Source organism: Anopheles cruzii, chromosome 3, assembly GCF_943734635.1.
Source record: "Anopheles cruzii chromosome 3, idAnoCruzAS_RS32_06, whole genome shotgun sequence".
Lineage (NCBI taxonomy): Eukaryota > Metazoa > Arthropoda > Insecta > Diptera > Culicidae > Anopheles > Anopheles cruzii.
This window is the reverse complement of record NC_069145.1, coordinates 78931442-78954427: the sequence shown is the minus strand read 5'-3', so window position 1 is coordinate 78954427 and position 22986 is coordinate 78931442. Positions and strand designations below refer to the sequence as shown.

Here is a 22986-nt window from a genome sequence, read left to right as displayed (position 1 = left end):
GGTCTCGTCTTCTTCGGAGGGTCCCCGTTCTTGGACCGTGGCGCATTCATTTGTCCAACATGATTTCTTCCCCGTTCCGTTCCGATATTGTAGCAAAGTTCCACCAGTTGGCCCGATATCTGCATTCAGGGGCTGCCCCCGCACTGCCGTCTATTGACCACGACTTTGTTCGCCTTCGCCGCACGGCTTCGGTCGCCTATTGGGGCGAACTTTGGCGTAGCGTCCGTAAACTTCTCGGAACTCCGATTGTCTTCAGTTAACCTTTAACATTGTACGTTGACGTTGTCTCAAGAGGAGGAGAGAGATCGAGAGACGACGACGACGACGACGGAAACTTTGGCTACTCTCGGTTCGGTGGGCGCGGCAAGCCACTGAAAGATTTCTGCCAGAAAATGTATATGAATAACGCTTAGGCCCCGGCCCGGCCCAAGGCAATCATGTTTCTCATCAGGGCCGGCTTACATCGGACGGACGACGAGGATTCGTCTCGTGTCTCGAGGTCCCCTCGAGGAGTGTTTTTGTCTTGTGCCATTTTTCCCTCGAAAAGTCAAAAGAATATTGCTGAGCTATTGAGCTGGAGTGACGGTTATTAAAAGGTAACCGTAGCCTTAAAGGACGCGCACGCCAACGGGAAGTACACAAAATCCGCAGAATGACGCAGAGTCCGCTCGAGAAGGGCACAGTGAGCGAAGCGAAGGGAACCCCGGACACGGACGGACATGTTTCCTCGTCAACACCCACCCGGGCGTTGACACCCTGCCGCCCCGACCGGTGGCATTGTGGCGTGCACCGGCGAACCTACGCGGATCCACCTTCGTCCGCACGTCGGGATCCTTACTCTGGGCTAAAAAGGATTTTTTGCCCCTGCGTACTTATTTATCTGACGTGTTCATTTTCCCCGGAGAAAAGGCGAACCGGCGGGCTCCTTCGCCAACGACGACGACGACGACGACACCCGGTCCGGTGCAGGGCGAGAACCAACACCCCGCCGGACCGAGGGGATAGGAGCAAACGTGATAAAAATGCTTTCAACAGATGAATTATATAATAATAAAATATATAAACTTTTTATAACTTTGCCTTCGGTAGTTTAGCCCGTTTCGCCTTTTCGTCGCCGTCCTGGGCCATCGTCGCCGCTGGACACAAAGGAACACAAGGAACACTAAACAAGGCCGGCGGCACCGGAAAACTCCGTGACCGAGGGGGGGCGAGGCCGGAGGGCTGGTATGTGATCCGGACACACGAAGAAGCAAAGACAACGGACTGCACAGACCGCCGGAGTCCACCCGGTCGGTCGAAATGGGACACCGAGGCGTGGCGGCGTTGTGCAGAGTAATGACTTTAATAACATTTGAGCAAACTTATCTCGGCGACAAAAGCCGGCGGAACCGGACCGGGGTAGACCGGGCCGGGTATGAAACTGGAACTACCGGGGACACCAACAGTTTCCGGTGCTATTGTAATGGTTCCCACTTTTTCAGTCGACGATCGTCCAACTTTAACCATTTCACAGTGCCATTTTTCGGAGTCGGGCCGCATCGTCTGGCGCGACTGCTGGTGGCGCGGTGTTGGGCGCAGCTTCCTGGCGGTTCCTTCGTATAGGAAGAAACTCATTGCCTCTTAATTGTCCTCAGGCACCGTTGATGGTACGGTGACGGTACTGTTGGGCCAGTTTGAGCTCGAAAGACCGGAGAGAACCGGAGAAGCATAAGGACCCACCTCACACATACACGCACACTTTGGGTCAAATCGAGCGGGAAATTCCCGCAGTAAATCAAATAACACTTTTCCGATGGCTTGTAATCCATCGATCATCTCCCATCGGGGCACGGCGTTTATCCGAATTCCGAGGCGCTCCTCTTCGGTGTGATGGACGGCGGCAAAGGCGACGCACCCGGAACCATCGGCTGCGGGAGAGCACCGCACCTAAAATAACTGTATAAGCATCCTGCTAACTGCATGAAAAATGACACAACTTTTCCTATTGCCCCGACCTACGGCGACAGAAAGTAAACTACACGTCGGACGCTGCCCCCAGGGGGCCGCCGCTACAACACCGGACCCTAGAGAGAGAGAGAGAGCGCCAGAGAGAGAGCAGCGTCATCAAATGGCGTAAACATCCGGAAAACCAGACACGTAGCAGGTCGTTTGTACTTTCACTTCTGCGGGTATGATTACAGAAACCATAAATCTTGGATATTGCCATCGGAGGATGGCACACAATGGGGGAAAGAAGTGTGCCTGGGCCCGGCCCCACACACACACACACCGACACATAATGGAGCAGCGTGTGGTGGTGTCGTCGGCAGCAAAAAAAAAAAAAGAGCCCGGGGGCACTTTTCTCTACGGCAGGATACGATCCTCCCCTTAGTCCGATATTTAACCTGGGCTTTTGGAGTATGACTTCTCCTGGGGGCAGTGGACGTCGCGGTAGCGGCGGGGGACCACCACAAAGTCACCACATAAATAAAATGACATTATTTGCTGCTGCTGCCGCCGCCGGTCCGGCTTTTATTCTACGCTTTCGCCCACCGTTCTTCGCCAGGGCCCCGGCGGCGGCCCTTTAGCCTCCGCCCCGTCAGTGCGTGGACAGCATTCCGACACCCGGTGCGTCCAACCGGGGGTGGGGGGGACACTTTCTTGACCAGGTTCTCTCGACCAGGACCACGTGCCACGTGGTCCTGTGTCTGGGTCCGGGTGATCCAGTGTCACACGTCGTCGTCGTCGTCGTCCGTTTTGTTGATGGTGCTGGTCGGTGTCGGTGGCCGGAACGATGTGAAAGATATTTGACATTTATTTGGCAAATAAAGTAATTGATTGATAATTCCCCCGAGTCGAGGTGGCACCCAGCCAAGAAGGATTCCTACCGTCGCCGTCGCCGCCGCCGTGCGACGCGGTTCCTGCACGCCCCATTAACTGTCACGCATCAATTACACGCAGCTTCCGGGCCGGTCTCGGACTTCTCTCGGACGTTTATTAATTTGCTACCATTTTGGCCGCCACCACCACATTCAGGCATCGGTCACAATTCTTACGTTGGACACGGCCGCGATATCGACATGGTTTGTGCATAAAATTAATGTTCAGTCTCGTTCACGTTTGAGGTTTAAGTTCATAGCTGTAGCCATGGCGACGACACAGAGCTTGCCGATCCAAGTTCAAACAAAAACCAACAACACAACGTAGCTTCTACTTACCTTCTACAAGCCTTCCTTTTCGTAGTTTTCACCAATTCGGAAACATTCATGATGCCTAAGCCACAAACAATTAGAAACAAAACAAACGTCGACCCGGCGACCCGGAAGTGACCAACTAACGGCGCGCTGTCAGATCGATCACAGATGGTTCGGTGCCAAAAACTTCGATAAAATGGACCATCTGTCGGTGTGTCTGTTCGTTCGATGGCACGGAGCGAATCTAACCACAGTTAGAATGATCCGTGGTCCAGGCCATCGGTAGTGTTCAACGAGAGTCTGCGATTCGGTGATATAAACGCTGAAAAGGGCGCAAAAAATGAAACGGGTCATCTCGCGCGTGTAATCTCGTGTAATGGATAAAAGTATTCTTTATTCATCAGTCACCATCGCGTACCATTCATTCACCCCGTTCATCGTTCCTGCGGGGCGCATACGGCGCACCCCGTGCACCGTACGCCCCCCCCGGAGAAGTAACAATTTTCACTAGAAGAGTATTTACCGAGTACGGCCGAGTAGTTGTTATATTAGGTTTGCAGTAGGTTTTAGTAGTTAGTAGTTCGTAGTCGTTTGCTGCGTAATGTGTGCGTGTACTGTGTTTCGTGTGTGTGTGTTTTTGTGTGTTGGGGTTTGACTGACTTTTTGCTGCTTTCAGACGTTTGTTTTATCTAAAATTGCACATGACAAGGAAAATATAAGGAAAAAACAGTTTGCCAACGAGAGTCTCGAGGGGGGCCACCAACCAGCCAACCGGCCGGGCGCCGGACCCATCAGTTTTACAATATGTACAAACATTATTTACACGCAGGAGAGAATCGGCGAGCACGACGTGTGTGGCACGGGGTTCGCGGTGACACACTCACTCACAGACGCACGCACGCACACACACAGACAGACAGACAGACTTATCCACGATGATAAAAGAGCGAAAAGTGTTTTCCGTTTTCCGTTTTGTTTTTTCGTTTGGTTTCGTTTAAATTTTCAAATATTCACTGGAGTGATATGTTTTATGTTTTCGATTCGCGTTCGTCCTTCCTCGTTTTTTGGCGCCATCTTTTTTTTGTCCTCCATTTTGGTTTGTTTTTGGGAGTGGTGTGGAGAGTGAAAACAGTGAAAAAGCACATCGAGATATTACTTCATTGTGTCGTTGTGTGGTGGTCGTGTACGTTGATATGATTTCGTTTGTTTAATCCTTTTTTGGCGTCTCGTTTCGTGTGGGAAATACACGCGCGGCCATTGGGCGAGTTGGGCGCCGATTGTACATCCTAATCGGTTCCCGGTTCCGCGGAAAAGTCCTTCCTTTGGGCTTCTGTGGCCCCTCATTAATTGAGAAGTGTGTTCGTGTCGATGAGATCATTAGTGTTGCCAGGCGGGCGAGGGGGACGGGGGAATAGAGAGCCAGTCTGCGCCACCGAATACCCCTCGAAACGGTGGTGTTTCTTTGGGGTGTGTTCGCGCGGTTCAGGTCTGCATTTCAGTCGTGGCGGTGGCGTGATATGCATCATCATCAGCAGCAGTAGTCCGTCCGGACGCAGGACTCGAGGATTCCCCACATGTCCGGGGCTCGGGCCTCTAATTCGGTGCTTCCTTCCGCTGACAGACAGCTGCTGGCGGGAGTAAGTCGTCGTCCTCGGTGTGCAGGCTTCCAGGCGCAATCCACGACGCTCACCACCACCAGTGCGCTTCACCACCGCTCGTTCGGTCACGCTGCTGGAGTCGCTGCTCGGAGGGGTCGAAAAGGGTCGATCCCCGCGCTTCTTGACGGGACGGAATGTATTATAGTGAATGATAATAAAATTGTTACAGCTGAAGAGTGCGCGCCGTTCGCCATGTTCACGTAGTTCGGCAGCGGTTGCAGCGGGTTTAGGAGCCGTGCAGCCACGGACCGGCCGCCACCGTGGTGCCGGGCGAGGGCCAGACGGATCCGAGGCCGCCGACGCCGCTCACGACCAGCAGCAATCCGAGCACGCGTAATGCAAAATTCAGCCCCGATGAATATTTATTCGCCAGTGCATCATTGCTCGCCGCTGAAATTGGGCACCGAAAGTGGAGGAAGGGCAGACGTAAGGAAGGAGCACCCCCAGCTGGTCGCGGATTCTTGTGCGCCATAAAGAAACTTACCTTGAACTCGGTCCGCTCGCGTGTCGGTGGAAACGGCCCGGCGGGACTCGAGCATTGGCGCTTTTTGGATCTTTTCGCCCTCCACGCTCTCCTCGTTGCTCTTCCAGTACACGGTCGAGATGGTCGCGAGGCACTGCGCGCGGCGTGTGTTGGTGGGGCCGCGCCGGGGCCGAAAAAGCAAAGCAGAAAGGAACACAGAAATTTGCATGTTTTAGATATTTCGCTCTCTTTGCGCGGCCACACGCGCCCTTTATAGGGCCACGACGCGCCGCGCTGCGCCGCGCGGCGAGGGGCACACCTTCTCCTACCTTCAGTTTCATATCGCCTCGCTTGAAATGTTTCGCCTTAACACGGAATTCCAACCCCAGCACGGACGTTTCCAGCTTGTCCGGCCCTCCGGACACGATGGGCTCGAAGCGCCGCACCAGCGCACTGTCCGCCGCCTCGCCGTTGATGTACCAGGTCAGATGGACGGCCGGCTTCGAGCGGCCAGATGTGCAGTTCACGCGCACGATATCGCCAATCTGGTACCGCGGCTTGCCGCCCGTAATGTACGGATCCTCCTCGGGAAGCACTGGAACAGCACCCCGCCGGCGCATACAAACAAACACACAGCAGAATGGCATTGCAGTTCCCCTCTGGGGGGGCCAACGTAAGCCGCCGCGCGTGGCTACTCACCGACTACCAGCATTTCGCCGTGGTCCGAGACCGTCTGGAAGGAGGGCGCCTCGGCCGATACCTCGCATCGATATTTGCCACTGGAGGCGAGATCGATCGGATCCAGCACCACTTGCTCGCTGGTCGAATTAAGCAGCTGCCGGGGGGGGAGGGAGGTGACATTACGACACGGGAGGAGGTCAAATGTAGGCTCGTAAGGGAAACGGCGGACGACATAAGAGACGGAGAAGACAACTTACGTCCACCGCGGTGCCCGGCTGCGGGAACAGCGTCCCGGGAGGATCGTCTCTTGGCACATATCGATAAAATTCCCGGCCATCCTTGTACCACTTCACCGAGTAGAGCGCTTCCCCTTCCATGTCGTAGTGGCACTCGAGCCGCACCGAGTGGCCCTTTATCGTGTGCTTCGGCACCCGGACCTCCGTTAGCATAATACCTGACGCGAATTCTGCCAAATTCGGCCGCCGCCAGCGAAAGAAAGAACGAGGGAGGAAGAGAGAGAGAGCAGATGGGGCAAATGAAATTCACCACATTAATTCCAGGGCCACGCCATTTTGGTGATGTTTTCGTTTCGTTTGAGTTGCCAAAACTTCCCGGCAAACAAAGTATGCCGCTGCGCGGTCGCGTAATTAAAGAACCGGGAAAACCGGGAAAACCGGGAAAATTCGGACCTTCGTCGGGGAGGAATACTAATGGGGGAGCCTATGGCTGCTGTGATTGCCCGGGGGACGGAAATTATGGTGTAATGGTGAGTTGTTTTGAAAGTGCACGGACAACGGAATCAAGAAAAAGGATCGCCATTCTTACTGGGGGGGCCACACGAAGCGTAAATCCGTGCGTAAAAATGTCAAATCGATCGCGCTTATGTCAAATCGTATATGAATTCGCGAACTCATAAACAATTTGACGTTAAAGATTAATGTCAAATCGTTTTTTTTCGGGCTTCGTCTGCCCCCCCAGTTGAAGCGCGGTCTTGTCGGACATTCCGGGGGTAAAATGAGGACCTACAGACCCAGTTCCACTTACCTTTGACTAACAACAAACTGAGTAACACTATCCAACACCACATCTCGTGCATTGTTTTCGTTTTTCCCTGCAGCTGCGAGCTGTGTACGCATACGTGCTCATATCGTGTCATTGGTTAGCAGCAGTGGGCCACGCTAGCATACTATTGTGCCGTTACACGCCCGAAGAACAATCCGATGGCCGGCCTGCCGCGATGCCTTTGTCTAAGGCGTACGCATCACGCATTCTCGTCCACCCGAGGTATTTGATCGATTCGGGCGCACCTCAGCAGTGTGTATTTGTCACCTATTTTATGCACTCAGAGCCACTGCACATGTCGCGGCCGCCCTCCGAAGCATGTCGGGGGACGGGTTGGTCTGCATCAACAAGAACAACAACAACAACAACAGTATCAAATCACGGCTCCAGAGGCGTATCCAATCCGTGTTGGGCGCTGTTGTTATCACTCCGAGCGATCGTTTGTGCGTCACTCTGGCGTGCGTTTACAGTCGTGGGTTCGGATCATTTCACTTTCATCACACACGCACGCACGGTCCCCGCCGCCCACACACCACACTGTGTTGTTCCACAATATTCACAACCCGAACACGCAGCGCGGGCCTTTGTCCGAAAGTTCTTTGGCGACTGATTTCCCATTTCCCATCGCATTCTGTGGTGGTGTTGTCCTTCGTCGTCGTCGTGGTTCGCGTGGCCATCGTGTGTTCGGGAATGCTGCACGAGCGATCGTCCGTCTAAAGGGCCGGATTCGTTGCTACGGGTGCGCTTCAAACCGCTTGCTAGTGCTCGTGCGAGCGATACTGTCCGTTGGTTTCATTAATTTCGGTTCACAAGATGAGAAAATGATACGAAAACCAATGGCCTTCGGTCGCCGGAGGCATTGCTGTGTGGCTGGTACCGTTTGGGGGCCGTTTTAAAGTGGGCTTCAAAGTGACACGAGATGAAGAGCACGCAGCGAACGAACATTCCGCCAGCGGAGCGCATGCGCCCGCTCGCAGCGTACCCTGGTGGACGGTGTCGGTACCAACCGTCGGTCAAACCCTGGCGCCGGGGTAGGTAGTGGCCGTTTCTAAGTATCCGACCGCGACGACGACGACGACGATGGAATGTAAATGCTTTATCAATCAATTAGCTCTTCCCGGACCGCGGACCCAAGGAGCGGAACGGATGGCGCCGATCGCGCACGCGGGGGGACCACTGACTCACGCGGACGCGGAGAATTGAATCAAAACCTTCATCATAAATTAAACGATCGTAGACCGTGTCCACCCAACCGTTCGGTCCCAGCGACCGCACCCCCGCCCCGAAAAAGTAGTCAATCAAGTGGTTGTGACATTTATTATGCCGTCCGTCCATTCGTGTGTTCGGAAGAAAACGGAACACGGCGGCGAAACAAGGCGCGATCGATGGGTTGTTGGCGATCGCGCGTAAATTAAGCCATCGCTGCCGCTAGGTGTGGCCAACAAATTTATTGTTTTCCCATTGATTTCTACGCCTTCCGTGGCGTTCCATTGCACGGGGGCCTCATTTCAATGCCTCACAAAAACCGAAAAAACCCCGAAACACGATGGCACACATGATTGGCTTTAAAAATCAAATTTATGATCCGTGCGCATCAGAGAAACCCGAGAGGGGTGCCAGAGTTTATCTCTTGTTCACGGCACGGCGCCCGCAAACCCCCCGGGGGACGAATCCGCCCGCCACCCCCCGCCGTGACGGTTCTCAACATTTGCCACAAATATTACCGACTGGCTGTAATCAACTGGCGCGCGCGTCGCCGTCGTGTGCACAAAACCGCATTGAATCCTTCACCGGAACCAGGACTCCGGTGGCCGTTTTTTGTTGCTCTCCTCCTCCTCATCATCATCATCGTCATTGGTCCATCGGTTCTGTGGGGCGCGCTTTTTGTAGGGCTTTTTTTCGTTCCCGCTCCCCGGGTACTTCCGGGGATGCCCAACGGGGGCAGGACGTTTTTTTGCGCGGACCGGCCAGGCGGACCATAAAAAATGCAAGTGCAACGGAATCGATTTTTCCAGTTCAACGAAGGATTAAATATATTGGCTCCACAAACGGAGCGCCTTTCTTTTCGGTGCGCGCTCGATGCGTAAAATAGAAGCGGATCCAGGACGACCGGGGCGACCGCGAACCGACCTATCACGCAACAGTGCGAAGTGGTGAATCGCGTGAAGAGCGAGCACTCGATACACGATGGCCGTCGGGACTTTTTTCCTCCCCGCTTCCCTCGGTGACCCCACCGAGTGGTGCCGGGCGCCCGACGATCAGACGCGGGTGATTTATGATAACGTGTAACGCGCACAACATTTTTGTCCATGCTGCAGCAAAATGGCGCCGGATGTCGGCTGGTTGGCTGGCTGGTTGGACCGGCTTTAAGAGGTCTCCGCGCTTCGTGAGGCCACAGCACGGTTCACTGATTAATCCATTATTTCTCCATTATCGAAACAACAGATACCGGGCGGGTGCGGGTGACGTCGGGCGGGTGGCACGAGACCCCGGGTGGCTGCGGCCACCGGCTTAACCGGCCACCGGCTGCTGCTGCTGCGGTTGATGGGTTTTGGTGCATGTTTACATTTGCCATTATTTGGCGCATTGTTTTAAAGACCCTGCGAGACAAAAAGTCCTGGCGACAACCTAGTCGGTGGGTCAATAAGTGGTTAAGTCGCCGTGACAGTGCCGACCGAAGAGTTGTTTCTCTCAGAAATGGAATGAAGCGAGAACGGAATACTGGAATTGGAGTCATTCGTCAACACACTTTATGGTCGTGACCGTGGCAGGCTCCAGGGTTTTCGGGAGAATGTTAATTTCTTTAAGAATTCCTCTTACTCAGTGTCACATTGAATTCTGCAAAATTATGGTGCTCGTGTCTCATTCGTCGCGCGCTCTCTCTCTCTCTCTGTCGCTCGGAGTCGCAGAGAGTCAACCCCAATTAAACAATTAAATGTTGGCAAAGAATAAATTGATTCCAATTAGGGCTGCCGGCTGCCTAAAACGGGCCATCCCGACGCCGCGCCATAGCCGTCTAATCGCCTTCGACAACCGTTTTTGGCCAGCCGGGTTCTAATCATTCCTTGAGGATCTCGAACAACCAACTCGCCCCCTGGGGAGGGCTTTAAGTGGAAAAGTGCATTCACCGGCCACAGGCTCCACACAGCATATGATCGTGCGGATGTGATAAAATTCGGTGCAATCAAATCCTGTGAGCCACACGAAGGCGCCCTGCCCTGGTGGTCGTTACTTCGCACACTGTTCGGACGTGTAACCCCACACCGAGGAGACGTTCGTCTGCAGTGGCCCGCGCACAAGGACAAGGATGTTCTCGAGTAATGAAACAATGAGAGGATGCCGTCGTCGCCGTCGTCGTCGTCGTCGTCGCCGCCAGCAGCGTCACGTAATTCTGATGGAGACAACTCTTTTTCACCTAGTTAGTGCATTGCTGATGTACGTGACCGGAGACAAAAGAAGGCGGCCCACTCCTTTGGTTCCTTTGGAACGACCGCGGCCCCTTTTGTTTCGTCCGAGTGTGTCCGCCGGGGTGTCCTTCTGCGCGGACGACGACGACGTCGGCCACGCCGGGTCGTCCTTGCCGCAACCACGATAATGCAATATCATTTGATCCGTCCGTCCGGGGCCACCTTTTTCTTTTAATAAGTAACTTAATAAAATATCACCATTAATGCACACGTGAATCGTGCTCTGTGCCGGGGACGACGCTGTGTCTGTAATATTAAACTCCGGTCCGGTGGTCCGAAGCCCTCACAAAAAGGGGCCCGGGCCCTATTTGCTGTTTGTGTTCGCGTCCTAATGACAGCTGTTGGCACCTTTCTCGGGGCCGGTCCGTGTCCCAATTGGTGAGTAATCGGTGGTCGGCATCATGATAAATACATTTCCCGAATCGTTTCCCGAGCCGCACATGAGTCATGCGGCGTGACGAAGCCGCCAGTTTGGGCTTTGTGTGTGGAAGGTCCGGCGCGCGCGTCCACCAAACACCTTTGACTTGCACTTTTCACCCCACTTACGCGGACAATGCCAGGGAGATGGCGGCCGGCGGCCGGCGGATTATGTTTCGGTAGGGGCCCCGGTGCAGGATGCAAAGCAAACAGTGTGCCGAGGGTCTGTACATCGAACGAAAACAAGAACCTCCCGGTGCCTATTAACCTACATCCAAATACCTTGCAGCTAATGGACAGATATCGAGCAATTGTTGACCCGTGGCACCCCCGCCGAGCGGGCCGAGCCACGCGATCGATCGATTTTATTGCGGACTAATGGAAACTGCAGCACGCATCCCGCCGTGATAAACAGTCAATTGTAAGTCAAAGCCAACAACAACGAAAAAAAAAAACGGGACACCCCACCCTAAGTCGGGGCGCAGGCGTTTAAAGAGCCCGAGTTCTTGCCCGACTTTTTCTTGTTTACGAGAACCGTATTTGTAGCGCTGTTTACAATCCACATGCACCACGCCCGGTGCCCGGTCCGAAAGCCGTAAATCACGCACGCACGCACCCACCGCTGTGATTAATGACACCCAATCCCCGGACCGGCCGGCTGGCCGGTCGGCCAAAAAACACACGCCCCACGGGTCACCCGGATCACCCGGAACCACACACGGAAGCTCTCGAAGTACGCGCGGATCGACTTGGCGCGGGATTCGCACCCGAGAAGTGGATCTCTTCGAACGGGTTTCGAAGGGCTCTTCGGCGATCCCATCTGCCCCGAAAAAAACCCGGGAACCACGCGCAACTGCGAAGCGTCATGTGGACCGGGGCTTCCCGATAATGCGTAAAACTGAGGTCCGCCTGCCATCATATGGGTCGCCATATGGTTTCAATTAGGAAGGGTGTGTGTGTGTGTGTGTGCGCGGTGTCGTGCACATTTGGGCGACAGACCCAGGCCCGTCCTTCCGTGAGCGTTTCCGCGGCTCAGTGTTTTTGGCGAAAAGTGATACGTGTTCAGACATTGATCACCGATCGGAGTCGGGAGTGTCCTCCTGGTTCGATCTCGCTGTTGCAGGGCTCGGAAAGGTTTCTTGATCCTTTCGAGGGACTGTGTGGACTGAGTTAAAACACTAAAAAGAAGGCGGAAAAGGGTTGTTAAACACGATCTTGCGATCGTTCACACCATCGCGCTAATGCATTTCACTGACGCGCGATCCATTTACGCCCGCGATCGTGAGTACGATCTACGATCTACGTCGCAAGCAGTGCGCCGCTTCAAACACTTCATAAAATGAAATAATGTCTTTTGGGCACTTCACTCCGGGGCCGGCCCGTGTTCCGTGAGCTAAAGAACAGCTTCTTTATGATGCCCGGCGCGATCCAGCGAACCCTACGCCGCTGCCGCTGCCGTCGGGAGTCAAATCGGTAGATTGAATATCAGGCCCAAAGTCCCCGGAAAAAGGGAATTACGACGCACTCGGCGGCGGCGGCGGCTGCACCAATCCAATCACCATCGATTATTGCGCGCACCCTCGCGCCCGGGAAGCAGCAATTTGTTCTCCTTATTATTTCCTCTCAACTTGCCGGCTCGAGATGCGTTCACCATACCCGGCCAAGTGCGACCGAAAATGGGTCTTGCGCTCCCACACCCGAAGAGAGTGTGTCCCACGACCACTTAACGCTTCGCAGATGTCGTTCGCCCCTCGCCGCCGACGCCCGGTTTTTTATCTCTCGGAATCGAGAAAACAGCACTCCCGGAGCCGGCTCCGGGGTCACGTCAGTCATCCCCGCCGCCCCGAGTAAAAGTGTAACGTTACACCCTTCAGCGGACGCGGTGACGATTAATCGATGATTGGTCTCGAACTGCGCTCGGGCGGCCATCCGCTAATCGTTTTCGATTACCGGATTAGTGCCGCAGTGACCCTGTGTTCAATCCGCCACACACGCGATAGAGGCCGCACCATCCAGTGAGACATTGTAGAGTACGTTCCTTCATGCGTGTTCCGTTCTCGGAAATTTATTTCCATTCCACCGAGATGTTCTTCCTGAAACGAAGAACCCCCGCCCGGGTTAGAAAGAACCACAATTTGAAAACGCTTTGCTTTGTTTTCTCCGGAGCTCCAGAAAGGCGGCGGCCACTCACGTTACCAGAAGTACCACCTCTTGTGACGAACCCCCGGGCGGCCGGCCGGCCGCATCCTTCTGGTTCCTCGGGTTATTGATTTACCGCACGGATTGGTGGTGGTGGGTCGCCAAATGTGCGCCGTGCCGTATGGGCGAGGAATTGGCCATAAATAACATTTTCCCGCCCGACGCGGCTTTCAACGCCGAGGGTTTCTTTTTCGGCGGTTCCTTCTCCGGGTCGGCTGGTCGGCTGTTGTTGGTAATTGAAAATATCCCTGTTTACATGACGCGCCCCCGACGACGCTGCACACGACGCTGTGTTTGCGCACTGGCAGTTCCACCGTTCCTTGGCCCGCCTTGGCCGGGTGTATGCAAAAAGGGCGGCCGGCCCGGCCGGGTGTGTGATGTTGATACGCCACGGAGCGCAACAAAACATAACGAATTGCAAAGCGAAGCCTACTTGGTGCTTAGAGAACCGGTGCATAATTAATTGCGCACTCAGAGCGAACCGACAACCCGATCAAGTAGGCCGCTTGACGCCCGTCGCACTGACCATTGTTGACGACCCGCCCCGTCGATCGTGCTGGAGTACTTTGGCCATTGATTGGGGCCGTTGTTTACAATGTTTTACACGCCCTAACGCACCCGCGCAACATTGGCCCCCGACGACGGGGCCGATATTTGAATGCTGTTTGGTCCCCTACGACCGGGATATTAATCCATTCGCGTGAGCCGGGAGGTCAACCCTTGAGGCGTCATCGAAGTGCGTGCTCGTGTTTTGGGACTCGTCCGAAGGTCGATGACATCATCATCATCATCGGCGGCAGCAGCAGCTCGATCGTCGCGTCGTCGGGAGTGTGTAGTAAAAATAGAGTGGCCACCCTCTAGCGGACATAATTGGGTGGCCGCCGCCCTCACATGGTCGCATAATGCGTGTCTAATCGATTATTTGCGCTTCTCTCGCCAACGACTGCTCGGCTCAGCTCAGCTCAGAGCTCAGCAGGGCCATAAATGGAGTCAAGTTTTGCCCCCCGGCGATGACGTACTGCCGTCGGCGGCGACTATGTAGTCGAAGACGAAGTTCTCGGTTCGATCTGCCACTTCCGACCACTAGGCGTTCCGATGGCGCTCGCGTTCCCCACCACCGAGCCGCGCCGCGCCGCATGACGCATGCTCCCCGGGGTTATGTCCGCGTATTTGTCAAAAATACATAATTTAGTGAATCATAAGCTGAGCCCTCGTGAAGTCCCCGCAAAAAGTGGTCCGGCCCCGGATGCATCCTTTCGGTGGGAAGGGAAGCAGGGTGGTTGCGGCTACACTTTGTGTTTGTGTCGCGCCTTTGCGTGGCTTCGCCGAGCGTCGAACGTCGAATCGTCGTCGTTATCCGTGTAAGCCCCGGTCCCGGCACGGGCACGACGGACGCGCTTGTTCCGCTTCGGCTGACACACGATCGCACGAACGGTTCCGACCGAAAGGGACCGCGACGGAGCACTCACCCTGCCGTCGCCGCTCGCCGTCAGCTGCCGCCGCCGCGCGCAGCATGTTGTTGTGCGTGGATGTGGGAGTTCACGGCAATCCCATGCTCACTTCCAGCCCGACTGCGGCAGTCCACCATCGGCGCTGGATCCGAACGCACGTCCACACGGTTCCGGTTCGGGGTCTCCAGTTTCTCATCGTGTCCCTTCTGGGGTGTGTGTATGTACCATCGTGCATCGTGTGCATCCTGTCCGCAGGTTGCGCTTTTAATTACTGCGGCCCTCAATAGAGAGTGAAGTGTGCCGGGACCAACCACCGCATCGTTCCTTTAGGAGTTAGGAACACAAAAACCGGCCATTAAATAGACGGAGGCGGCCCTGTATTATGCTTTTGAATTTGGCCGTGGCCGTTTGGCGTTTGGGGAGGCCAAGTGTCGGGCGCGGATTAGTGATAAGCGAGGCCGGCCAGCAGCGTGTGCGATAAGTACCGCGGGGGATGTGCGCTTCGAAAGTGATGGATCACCCGGCCACGGTCTGTCGGATGGTGTGGTGGTGATACGGTGTGTACTTGCTGGTGTCCCTTCGCGGATTCGTCCCGTGTGTCCCGTCGCCAAATGGTTCTCGTGGTGGGTGATCGAAGAAAACATGCCATGTTGATTCTGTTGCTACTTCCGCTGCTGCTTTCGTTCGTACAAGGTGAGCTTGGCGATCGGCGACGTGTGTGTGGTGAAGAAAAGTGTGAAATGGAGCTCAACAATTCTGTGTTCTTCTAGTCCCCGCGGGCGGCGCCGTCAAGCTCAAGGAAGTGGTCGTCCCAAAGCACGCCATTCAGGGGCAATCGGTGCGACTGGAATGTCCGTACGAAATGGAGGGCGATGAGCTGTACTCGGTCCGCTGGTACAAGGACGGGCACGAATTTTACCGGTACGTGCCGCGCGACAAACCGGAAGTGCAAGTCCTTGAGCTGCGAGGTGTCTCGGTGAACGTAAGTGCGGCGACGATCGCCCTTTTGTCGCCCCACCGGCCATTCACATCCCATCCCATCCTTCTGGCAGGTGCACAACTCGTCCAACAATCACATCACGCTGGATTCTATTGGCCCCGGCTCGAGCGGGAAGTACATCTGTGAAGTGTCGGGTGAAGCACCCTACTTCCAGACCGTTTCGCAACACGATATGATGCTGGTTGTCGGTAAGCCACAAGGAGTTCTCGTGGTGGTCGAACGTTCGTTCACAAACGTCTTGGAATTTCGCTTTCTTCAACCGTCAGTTCTTCCGGAGGAAGATCCCATTATTACGGGGGGCAAACCGCGGTATCAGATAAATGACCACGTGCGCGTAAACTGCACTTCTGTGAGAGCTCGGCCAGCCGCACAACTCACGTGGTACATCAACAGCGAACTGGCCGATCCGATGCTGGTGCGCCGCTATCCTACGATCGTCTCGATGCCCGATCAGCTCGAAACGTCCATTCTGGGGCTAGAGTTTCGTGTCAAACCGAAGCACTTCCGGCGGGGCGATATGAAACTCAAGGTACGGCCAGTGGAATGTCAACCCAACAACCGGAAATTTTTTTTGTAGCGAATACCGAATCATTCTTTCGTCCCCCCTCCCCAACCAGTGCCTGGCCACCATCTCGACCGTGTACTGGAAGAGCAACGAGGAGAGCGTGGAGCTTGACAAACCTCAAAAAGCGCCAATACTTGAGTCACGCAAATCAGGACTATCGTCGGTTACGCGAGCGGACCGGGTACACGGTACGGCATCCTCGCACCCCCGGGTCCAAGGACAACCGTTTTGTGATAAATATTCCCTCTATTGCAGCAGAGAGCGGTGCCCGCAGTGTCGTCTCCGGTGTGCCGCATCTTGTCCTTCTCTTCGCCCTCGCCCTTCGAATCATCCTTTCACTGCGGTAACTGTACCGATGGCACGCACCACAAACCAGCACAAACTGCGGCTCCTGGTTGAGAAGATTCGGTATCACCGACACCGACGACCGATCGGGGGCAGTTCCTTCTTAGCAGAGATGCGAAGCAACGATTTTTGTAAATCTTTTGAGTCTGTTTTTAAATTAAAATGTGTAGCAAAAGGGAACGAGAAAAGCACATATCTATAGCTTCTCACACAGAATTTGTATATATGAACGTGTACCATATTGGTTTGTAGGTTAAACGGAAGATCAAACGATCGATCAAACGATCAAACGATACGTAAGCTGTGGAGAGCAGCGCACGGGAAGCTTCAGACGTTCCGTCGAAGGGAGCGCGATTGTTGAAGAAGGATACTTTGGTTGTGTCACACGTTAAAAGTAAATACTAAGATGGACTGAGAACAATTCAAAGGCTTCACACAAGCGAGACTTAAAACTTGCCATCACAATGCCAAAAAAGCAAAATTTACACGCATAAGAGTATAGTATTTTAATGAACGAGACGTTGAAGCTATGTACATTACATAAACCAACCGTCTGTTGTTGTTTATCGTCTTTATCGTCGAGCAAATAAATACAAAATCAGCACCACACAACATGAAGCTGTTCGGTTCGAGCCTTACATCAAATTGCCAACACAATTTGTACACAAAAACAGTTATGCCCCTCCATTCCCACACATTTATTGACTGTATAGCACTCGTAGATTTTGTAAAACAAAACCGTGTAAGAGAGAAAGCTGGCAGAAGCTCCAAATCAAAATCCAAATTTGTTATACAACGCTACAGGAATAGTTCTAATAATAAATTTCAATCCAATCCAGTGGTTTTTGTTTTTTCGGCTGTTTTTCTCCAATTGACCACGCGTTTGACGGGTAGGTAATGGTCCAACACTTCTCTTAACATCTTCAAATGAAGGTGCTCCTTATCAACGTTATGTTGTTACGGTTTTAAATCTTCCATCAAGGCCAACTGTGTGAGCTGTTGAGTAGAAAAAACGGGCGCTTCCGGTTGTAAAATTCAAAAATTACTTACCATCACCCGCCACTAGAGGGCGCATCGCATCAAGGTGGCGAATAGCTACACTTTTCCTTCTCTTTCCCTCGTATTAGCGAGTAAGGATAAGAAACAGAACAATATGCAGCTGATGTGTCCATTGTGGCTCACACAGAAAGCAATAGAAACAAATAATATTTCGTTCTTTGGTCCGTGTTTACCTTCTTTTACTTAGTTTGCGCCATATTGTTGTGCTTTAAAGGGTGAAGTAGAAGTTGTAACTTAATACTACTCCATGGCAAACCCCTTCATGCCGTTAAGTGATACAACCATAATAGTTCCCAGCAAAAGAGCATCAAACCACAACAGGAAGAGAAATTAAACGGAAACGATTAAGAAGGGGCTGCGCTATAGAAATAAACGCTTACGCTAAAAGAAATTGAAGCTGAAGGAAAAGAAGCACTTGTTCGGTTTCGGATGCGTTTTGGACCCCCTTCGTCTTTGCTCACTGTTTCAACGCTGCCGAGCAAATTGGGGTTACAACCAAAAACCGTTAAATTGGAAACAGAAACAGAAAGTTTAAAATGCAACTTGTTTACGGGTTTTTGTGAATTAATTTCATGCAAGAAAGCGTCATCCGAAAAGCTAGGTCCTTTCGTTTCCGGCAGCATATCCTTGGTTGGTTGCAAGACTAAAGGTGTTTGTCTCCGCTCTCGGCTTCCAATTTCGAACTTTATTTCGAAAGCTTTTGAATTCAAAATTTTACAATTCATATTTGTAGCTTTTTTGGGTCTATATACTAGAAGTACTCATAGCGCGAACCGTCTCTAATATATAAGGACTATCTTAGTTTACCTCCCCGCTCCTCTCAATCCTCTGTTCATGGTCATTCATGGTGTCAATGGTTTTGTTTCCGTGTTTACCTATTTCTAGTGTACCATAGAAGAGCTACTATCATAAACTGGTCCGGAAACGTGCGATACGTTTCTAGCTTACGGTGTGCACATTCGCTAGCAATAGGAAGAAGGATGGCCAGCAATGGCAAAGAAAAGTGACGCACCATTCGCAACTTTGCCATCCAGCTCGTTGTCTGTAAAGTGGGTCGAATTTTGTGAGCGGATTGTGACCCCTGGAGGCTGTGGTGTCCTGGAGGCTTTTGGTGCGGAACCAGGAAGAAGATTGCTATATACTAGAATTAAAACACATACCGAAATCACATCGCAAACAAATAATCCAGTCAACACTCGCCACCCAACGGTCTTACTGAACGGTACCGTCGCACAAATAGTTTCATTCCATTGCCCTGATCGATCAGGCCGTTAGAGTAAATTATAACGTTTGACTAGTGCCGTTCGAAATAGTACTATCACTTGTTATCAACGACCAGCTCCCACCCGTTGCGCAGTGCAGTGGACGAAAGCGAGCGCGTGGATGGACCGGAACACGGTCAGGAACCGATCAGAATACGATACTGCGCGGACGTGCGTGCGCGTGCGGGCAATCTTCTGTTAGTTAAATAATGTATAGTGTAGGACATACGCGCGAGTGGCTCCCTACTGCATCTTGGAGACCTCGAACTTGGTGTTAATAATTTCCTCGTCCGAGTCTAGCACGGGAAGGGCCGCGTCAGCGATGGCGGCAGGAATATTATCCTCGACCCACTTGAGGTTGTCCTCGTCGGTGGTCACACTCTTGGCGGACGGTTTCGGTGAGCCGCTCCTGGCGCCTCGCATCTTCACTCCGTACGCATCCGACACAAACTGTTCCTCTTCCTCTGTAAAAGTGTAACCACATGAAGTGTTAGTCACGGAGGTACCAGCCTATTGTTCTCCAACGTACCGTCGTCCTCGTCCTCCGGGTTATCGAGCAGCGGAGTGAACGCATAGCGTTGGTTGTTGTTCGTAGGCCGCCACAGGATCATAATGACCAGCAGCAGGGTCGAGAAGAGGACGTGCCAGAAAGCATCATCGACCCACAGCTCCCTCCAATCCGTCAGACAGTCGGCGAAACGATGGACCTTGATCGAGTACAGCATGAACACAACCGATGCAAGCACCGCAAATATGAGCGTGTTCGTAAAATGTCGGTACAGCGACAACTTGACCATGTTTCTGGGGAAATAGAAAGCTCAATTTAGCGACACGGTGTCCACGTTCCGGTCACACACACTGGAACGAACCTTCGCAGGCGCAGGGTGCGCGTCGTTTGCACGAGGGACGTGAAAATCCACCAGCAAATGGCCGAATCGAGCACGGCCAGTGGTATGCTGGCAACCAGAATCTGATTGCTCGGATCGTTCTTCGTGTGCATGATACGCAGGAAGCTCTCCACGCAGGCCAACACAAGGTACAGCACCCCGGTTCCTACCACGCGGTGCAACATTGGTCCTAGCCGGGGTCTACAAGAGGGCAGAGTGGTGTTAATTCGCATAACCAAACGGCCAATAACCCAGTTACCACTTACTTAACGATACCGAAGCCGAGCGACACAATTATGACGAGCATCCGGGCGAGGGTTCTTTTGCCACACGAAACCCATTCGGCCAGTAGCACCATACCCTTGACGGACACACCGGTTGAATTGATGCTCTGGTACTCGCCGTAGAACATGGCCTTCTCCAGCATCCCGAGCAGGATTACGCCACCAATCCAGAACTGGATTCGCAGCAAATCACGCCACTGCAGAAACGAAACCGTGAGCCAGACGATCCCGAGCAAAACGTACACCAGACACATCGCTCCGTAGAACTGGAAAATTAGAATCGATCGGATGGTAAATACTTGAAGCTGCAGCTCGAATTCCCCGGTTCTTACCGGAAGCAGTGGCCAATCGACGGCCGACAGGTAGCCATTATCTCGCCGTATTTCGACGTGCACGTTCGCTATGTAATCGCCCAGAGTGTCCAGGTCGCTGTCACTCGCGCGTAGCGGTTCCTTGCCTCCCGGTTCGATGCGGATGATGAAAATGTACAGCCCATCCTTGGTCACCGTAAAGACTGGTTGCTGCTGCTCTCCACCAGAAATCTGGAATTCAATCCAATAGGTAATCTGCGTTGCAACTCGAATCCGTGTCCAACGGCTTACCGATGCAACGCTTCTCGTTGCGGGAAGTTTTGGAGGCTCCGTTCTGGGGGCAACGAACTTGAGTTCCGGAATGATGATGTGACGATCGTTGCTGCACACGTTCGGGTACACGCCGGACTCAATCTGGGTAATGTTGTTCCTCACGGGAAAGCGTTCGTCTTGCAGAAAGTAAGACTAAAACCGGACCGGACTCGGTCAGTACGGTCGGAGTGGACCGCAAACAAGGAAGCCATACTCACATAGCTGACATACTCTTGCCAACACTTTAGCTCTCGCAGCGTCCAGGAAATGTTCACATGCACATCGTGGTTGCTGGCCGGTGGCTGCGCTTGGGCCGGTTCGCATGTTACTGAAACGAAGGGAGCGTGGCGTGATAGGGACCGAACACACACCGCATGACGCACTACTCACCCTGAACGTAGATGCTAAAGCCATCGTAAAGGGACTTGGGAATGGGAATATACGTATTCCGCTGAAGCGATAAGAAATGAGTAACACCTATTTGGTCATTTGTTTTAACAGCCGTTCGGTACGCAGCTTTTTAGTGTGGGGGAGTTTTGTGACCAGCTGGCACCTAGCCACCCAGATTTGCGCCCCTCCGCCAGTGCATACCTTCGTTAGCACAAAATCCCATTTTCCCTGCTCCGGGAAGGCCAATACACCGGTGGAACAGAGTATTGCACAGAATATTCGCAAATATTTCGCCAATTTCGGATCACTCATTTTCGGGTTCGACTACGGCACAACTAAATAAATAACAAACCTTTTTTTGTTTTTTTTTAGCACGCACTCGTACTTTGACGTTTGACGTTTGACGTTTCATCAACTAAATTCAAAAGATTCAAATTGAACGTTGCGATTGAAACGAAACTGAACCTTGCACCAAACCAAAAAGTCCACTATCCAGAAATATTAGCCATATTTTGCATGAGCAGAAAGAGCCATATTATGCATGAGCAGAATTAGCCATATTTTCTTGCATGAGCAAATGAGAAAAAAGCAAGCTGCTGTCAAAACTGCCAGCACGCGCTGTCACAAGTGTTCAGCAACCCTGTAATGCTGTCAGTAAGCGATACACAGTTAAATTTCAAAAAAGCCGTTTGACGGGTAGCGGGTAGCGCTGATAATCTCATAAAAACCACTACAATACAATTGCTACAATACAATACAAACCACTACAATTGTAAATAGAAAAAAAGAAAATAATATTTTTTTTGTTCCAATAAAAAGAACCCACATGGCCTTCTCGGAGCACGAGTAACAAACAAACATGACCATTATTAATTTTAAAACACCGTCTTCAGCCGTCCTTCTGAAACGTTTTTACTTGTGTAGAAACCTTATCTGAATGTAAAAAACTACTTACCATACATTTATGGCTGGAAAACATAAATCATTTAAATGCTTTATAGCCCATCTTTACAATGTGTATGTTAAAAGTTGTAAATGTATTAAGTATCTCGTCACCTCAACTATTAGAAACGGACTATTTCTTTCGTCATCTCTTCGCGGGCATTAAAAGAGTCTAGTCTAACTGTACAGTTTCACCTCAATCGGCTACAGAGAACGAATAACGCGTTATTGTGCAACGGGAAACCCGCATTGATCAAGATATTTTCGTTCGAATCAATAAACAAATCGTCATAATAAATTAATCAATAAATTAGCATATTTTCTCGCGTATTTGCTCTGTTTTTCTACTTACCTCTCACCAACTTGCGCTATAATGCAGGATGCATTTCGGAACAGACGGATGGAAATGCAAGCCAAACGACCGGGATGCTAATTGATACAGGTTTATTTTGTGTTTGTAGCACATACCACATGTTCATATTGTGTCATTAAAATACAGTCAGTTAAACCTAGCTCATAACAATAAACTGTAAAGCATAATTTAGACGTAAAATCATTCGTTACGAACAATACTAACAGTGTGTGTGTGTTTTTTTGTGTCTCATCACCCGCGGAGCGCATTGAATCGGCTAAAAATGATAAATAAAACGTCACTTTAAAATAAATAATCTGTGAACTCATTTAGCTCGGGCGGCAGGTTGGCCACCACCGACCCGACCTCCGACAGTCGTACGCGTTCCTTTTTTTTTGTTAAATGCAAACTAAGTCCTGCACACGCAACAAAAACGAAGAGAAAAGGTTGCTCACCAATGTTGTTCCCCTGGCCGCGTGTTTTGTACACCTCCTCAAAAACTGTGGGTTGTTCCTAAACTTACCCTGCGCCCTTAGACCCTCTTCTTCGTTCGAAGCCAGCCTCCCGAAACACAAACATTTACGCTTATAAAAATGTATTTTTCTGCTGATCTTGTGTAACTTCCCTGCGGCGCGCGATAAGATGTTGGCTGCTGCTGCTGCGGCAATTACTGCCACAATCTAGTGCTCCATGTGGCTTGGGTTAC

General features: G+C 52.2%; 3 protein-coding genes across 3 annotated transcripts; 1 reads left to right on the top strand and 2 right to left on the bottom strand.

The window, feature by feature from the left end:
- Positions 1-3591: 3591 nt before the first annotated feature.
- On the bottom strand, positions 3592-7131 carry LOC128275764 (uncharacterized). Its single transcript, XM_053014378.1, has 6 exons — positions 7020-7131; positions 6233-6441; positions 5994-6129; positions 5624-5889; positions 5316-5448; positions 3592-5221 (listed from the first exon to the last, which is right to left on the bottom strand). Exons 1-6 carry the CDS (start codon positions 7129-7131, stop codon positions 5058-5060), a joined length of 1020 nt encoding a protein of 339 aa, XP_052870338.1. The 3' UTR covers positions 3592-5057.
- A 7869-nt stretch (positions 7132-15000) lies between these two features.
- LOC128272384 (uncharacterized) lies at positions 15001-17234 on the top strand. Its single transcript, XM_053010185.1, has 6 exons — positions 15001-15264; positions 15342-15553; positions 15624-15759; positions 15838-16100; positions 16189-16324; positions 16392-17234. Exons 1-6 carry the CDS (start codon positions 15183-15185, stop codon positions 16481-16483), a joined length of 921 nt encoding a protein of 306 aa, XP_052866145.1. The 5' UTR covers positions 15001-15182; the 3' UTR covers positions 16484-17234.
- A 977-nt stretch (positions 17235-18211) lies between these two features.
- Positions 18212-21298, bottom strand: LOC128271072 (transmembrane protein 87A). The gene is made up of 9 exons (XM_053008506.1): positions 21188-21298; positions 20987-21047; positions 20815-20924; positions 20576-20749; positions 20306-20515; positions 19956-20239; positions 19672-19890; positions 19332-19603; positions 18212-19266 (listed from the first exon to the last, which is right to left on the bottom strand). Exons 1-9 carry the CDS (start codon positions 21296-21298, stop codon positions 19046-19048), a joined length of 1662 nt encoding a protein of 553 aa, XP_052864466.1. The 3' UTR covers positions 18212-19045.
- Positions 21299-22986: the final 1688 nt, after the last annotated feature.

Bases quoted from the DNA above. Each gene is read 5' to 3' on its own strand.
- LOC128272384 (XM_053010185.1), top strand. From the start codon at position 15,183: ATGGTTCTCGTGGTGGGTGATCGAAGAAAACATGCCATGTTGATTCTG. The intron at 16,101-16,188 runs GTACGGCCAGTG...CTCCCCAACCAG, and splicing joins GGGGCGATATGAAACTCAAG to TGCCTGGCCACCATCTCGAC. The intron at 16,325-16,391 runs GTACGGCATCCT...CCTCTATTGCAG, and splicing joins GCGAGCGGACCGGGTACACG to CAGAGAGCGGTGCCCGCAGT.
- LOC128275764 (XM_053014378.1), bottom strand. From the start codon at position 7,131: ATGACACGATATGAGCACGTATGCGTACACAGCTCGCAGCTGCAGGGA. The intron at 5,890-5,993 runs GTGAGTAGCCAC...GTGCTGTTCCAG, and splicing joins CGGCGAAATGCTGGTAGTCG to TGCTTCCCGAGGAGGATCCG. The intron at 5,449-5,623 runs GTAGGAGAAGGT...CGCCGCGCGCAG, and splicing joins GAGGCGATATGAAACTGAAG to TGCCTCGCGACCATCTCGAC.
- LOC128271072 (XM_053008506.1), bottom strand. From the start codon at position 21,298: ATGAGTGATCCGAAATTGGCGAAATATTTGCGAATATTCTGTGCAATA. The intron at 21,048-21,187 runs GTATGCACTGGC...TTATCGCTTCAG, and splicing joins GGGATTTTGTGCTAACGAAG to CGGAATACGTATATTCCCAT. The intron at 19,891-19,955 runs GTAAGTGGTAAC...GCCCTCTTGTAG, and splicing joins CTCGGCTTCGGTATCGTTAA to ACCCCGGCTAGGACCAATGT.